Below are 2,965 nucleotides of genomic sequence, written 5' to 3'. Positions count from 1 at the left end.
AAAAAAAAAAAAAAAAAAAAAAAAAAAAAACATTCTTCAATATTTCAAGTTTCTTCTAATGCGTGTCAATTTTAAACAGTTGATATCAAAACCTCCCTTTTCTATAAAAGAGAGAGAAACCAACAATGGCACATGCGTACGCACACAGGCACAGACACGCTGCTCACTCACTCATCAAACTCATACACTAAGAGAATGCGTGAGAAGAAAAGAAAAAAAAATGGAAAAAAGAAGAAGATCTGTGAGCAAAAAAAAAGGAAAAAAAACTTTTCGAAAAAATCAAGAAAAGAGACGAGAAAAAAAAAAAAGATGTAAATAAAAGAAAAAAAAAAGATAGGATGTGAGAAAAAAGAAAAAAAAAAGTATATGAGTTTTTTTTTTTTTTTTTTTTTTCGCCCTTGAACACCAAGCACTCGTGTTTCTTCTTTTTTCTTTTTAATTCTGCCCATTTTTACCCATCTGATCCTCCCTTTATTCTGTAGTCCGCATTTGGTAATAACCAATAGTCAGACTAGCAACATTTCAAGGAAAGACAACATGGACATTATTTTCTTCTTTATTATTACTATTATTATTATTATTATTATTATTATTATTATTTTCTTTCTTTTCAGCTCTTCTTTTGGTCATTTTTTTACTTTTTTTTTTTTTTTGGCGCGATGTCAAAGCAGAAACAATGAAAAACAAAAAAAAAAAAAAACACACATCTTCGCCAGGAAATACAATATAAAATGTACTTTTATGTATACAAAGATAAACAAAAAAAAGAAAAGAAAAAGAAAAAGAAAAAGAAAAAGAAAAAGAAAAAAAAAGAAAACTCTCTCACGTAAGGGTAGTGATACTGCTTGTTGCCAAACTTGATGAATCCATAAATGCCTCCAGTGGGGCATCACAGCAGGTGGGCAGGGTATCAATATTACTACCTGTGCGGGTGAGCAGAAGACTGCTGATACTGTTATTTCCAGGGAATCTCCCATTCGTCCGGGCTGAGAGAAGACCCACATGTCCTTCTCCGCCTCCACTTTCCCCACCGGGTCCCGCAGATGTAAAAACGGGTAAATTACAAACATGCGATTGTTGAAGCATTAAATGTTGTTGAAGCCATTCAAGGGACTCTGAAGGGAGTGTACGGAATGTACTGCTAGAGGGTGGACTATGTCCAGCTTTTTCAGAGCTAGCACGACTACATGAAAAGACACGAGAGTGAAAATGTTGTGGTTGTTGTTGTGGCTGTGTACGTGGACTCCAGAGAAATGCTTGACGTTGTGAGTGCAGACTGTTTGGACAATACGCGGATGAACTAGTAGACTGTCGTCGTGGGGTTGAAAGAGAAAATACACTCTCACCCCCACGTGGTTTTGTGTAATGATGAAGTTCCTCCACAGTTGATGGCAATATCTTAACTCGATGATGTCCTTGTGTAGATGTCACCGAACCCTTGATCTTGGTAGGTTCTTTTTTACAGTAACTTTTATCGGAATTCTGTGTTTCGCGAGGTACTCTCTTCAATCGAATTGGTGTTGTACCCCGCGGGAAAGAGTTTGCAAACATTACGGGTTTTAACAATCCAAGAGATTTAAATATCAACATAGGTTGTCGGAAAATACACACTGTGGGGCTATTGGAGATATTCTCTGTAGGAGTATTTGTACAAACACTACTGCTTCTACTGTTACCACTGCTTTTATCAATACTTTTTGACCTTTTTGTTAATAATCCATCATCTTTCTCCTCTCCGTCTTGTGAACCCGAGCAAAATATCTGAGCACAGTGACAACAAAAAGAACGACTTCGCCCTGTATTCCAATAAGGACATGTGTTAAACACGTCACTCTTTCTTCTCCTTTGCCGATAAGAAGGAGTTGCGGATATCCTTGAAGAGGAAGGGGAGGAGCGAGCACGGGGAGCGAGAGAGATGATTTTCGCACTTTCTGCAGGACTTCCCACATATGTATCGATTGTCCTCTGCAAACACCCAACACCATATGCTTGGACATCACTCAAATGCGGGGTTGGCACTCTCTCTCCATCCTCGTGGTTTATATTCCACGTGAGAACTCCGCCAGTTGTTGGATCGTCGCCGCAGGGACTCTTCCGTGTGCTCTGCCGCTCCAGCGGTGTGGGCGGGGCGGTGGTCTCATTCCACAGGGCGGAACTAACACTGGCGGTGGTTTCTCTTTCCCTTTCGTTTTCCTCCTCTTCCTCTTCCGTGGCGATGGCGAGGCGGCGGACGGCGGGCGGGGCGTCGGAGTACTCCTGCAGGTCGCCGAGGGCCGCGCGGAGCCGTCGTTTCTTCTGCGAAAATGTCGGGTTCTGCAGAGGACTGTGGATGTCTGAACTGGACATTCCCTTTTTCTCTTTCTCTCTTTCTTTGCGTGTGGAATGGGAATATATTGTAATGTATATAGTTAGTTGGTTAGTTGGTTAGAGAGAGAGAGAGAGAGTGTGTGTGTGTGTGAGTGATTTATCCGTCTTTCTCTCCCTTTTTTGGTGTGGTTGAAGGTCTGTGCAGAATACTAGTGAGTATAAGAAACAATAATAATTAGTAAATATTATTATTATTATTACTACTACTATGACGATTACCGGTGTGTATATGTGTATATATGTATGTATCTCTATTGTAGGGCTTAAATAAAAACCCACCCACCACACAGACACACGCAGTACCTCCTTTTTTTTTTTTTTTGTTTTGTTTGTTTGTTTGTTCTCTACGAGGGCACTTTTATTTTTTCTTTTGTTTGTGTTTGTGTGCACTCGAGGAAGAATAGGTTTATACTATCTTGCTTCCCACCTTGTCTCTATATAAAGGCAAAACGAGAGAAAAGAGGAAAGAGAGAAGTAATTTTTAAAAAAGGTACACCCCGTCAGATCCCCACTGTGTATCCGTATATCCATCCATCAAAATAGACTCAAAAAGAAAAAAAAGAGATGCATACACACTAGTAAACAACAAAAAAAAAAA

The 2,965-nt window shown here is 39.6% G+C and overlaps 1 protein-coding gene across 1 annotated transcript; it reads right to left on the bottom strand.

Annotated features, from left to right (window-relative positions):
- Positions 1–822: 822 nt before the first annotated feature.
- TM35_000092550 (uncharacterized protein) lies at positions 823–2,346 on the bottom strand (the record flags this gene model as incomplete). The annotated part of the gene is made up of 1 exon (XM_029024494.1): positions 823–2,346. The coding sequence occupies one exon, from the start codon at positions 2,344–2,346 to the stop codon at positions 823–825; it is 1,524 nt and encodes a 507-aa protein (XP_028884271.1).
- Between the last annotated feature and the right edge of the window lie 619 nt (positions 2,347–2,965).

Source organism: Trypanosoma theileri (genome assembly GCF_002087225.1).
Source record: "Trypanosoma theileri isolate Edinburgh chromosome Unknown TM35_Tth_9_V1, whole genome shotgun sequence".
In the NCBI taxonomy this organism is placed as follows: domain Eukaryota; phylum Euglenozoa; class Kinetoplastea; order Trypanosomatida; family Trypanosomatidae; genus Trypanosoma; species Trypanosoma theileri.
This window is presented reverse-complemented; position numbering and strand designations above follow the sequence as displayed.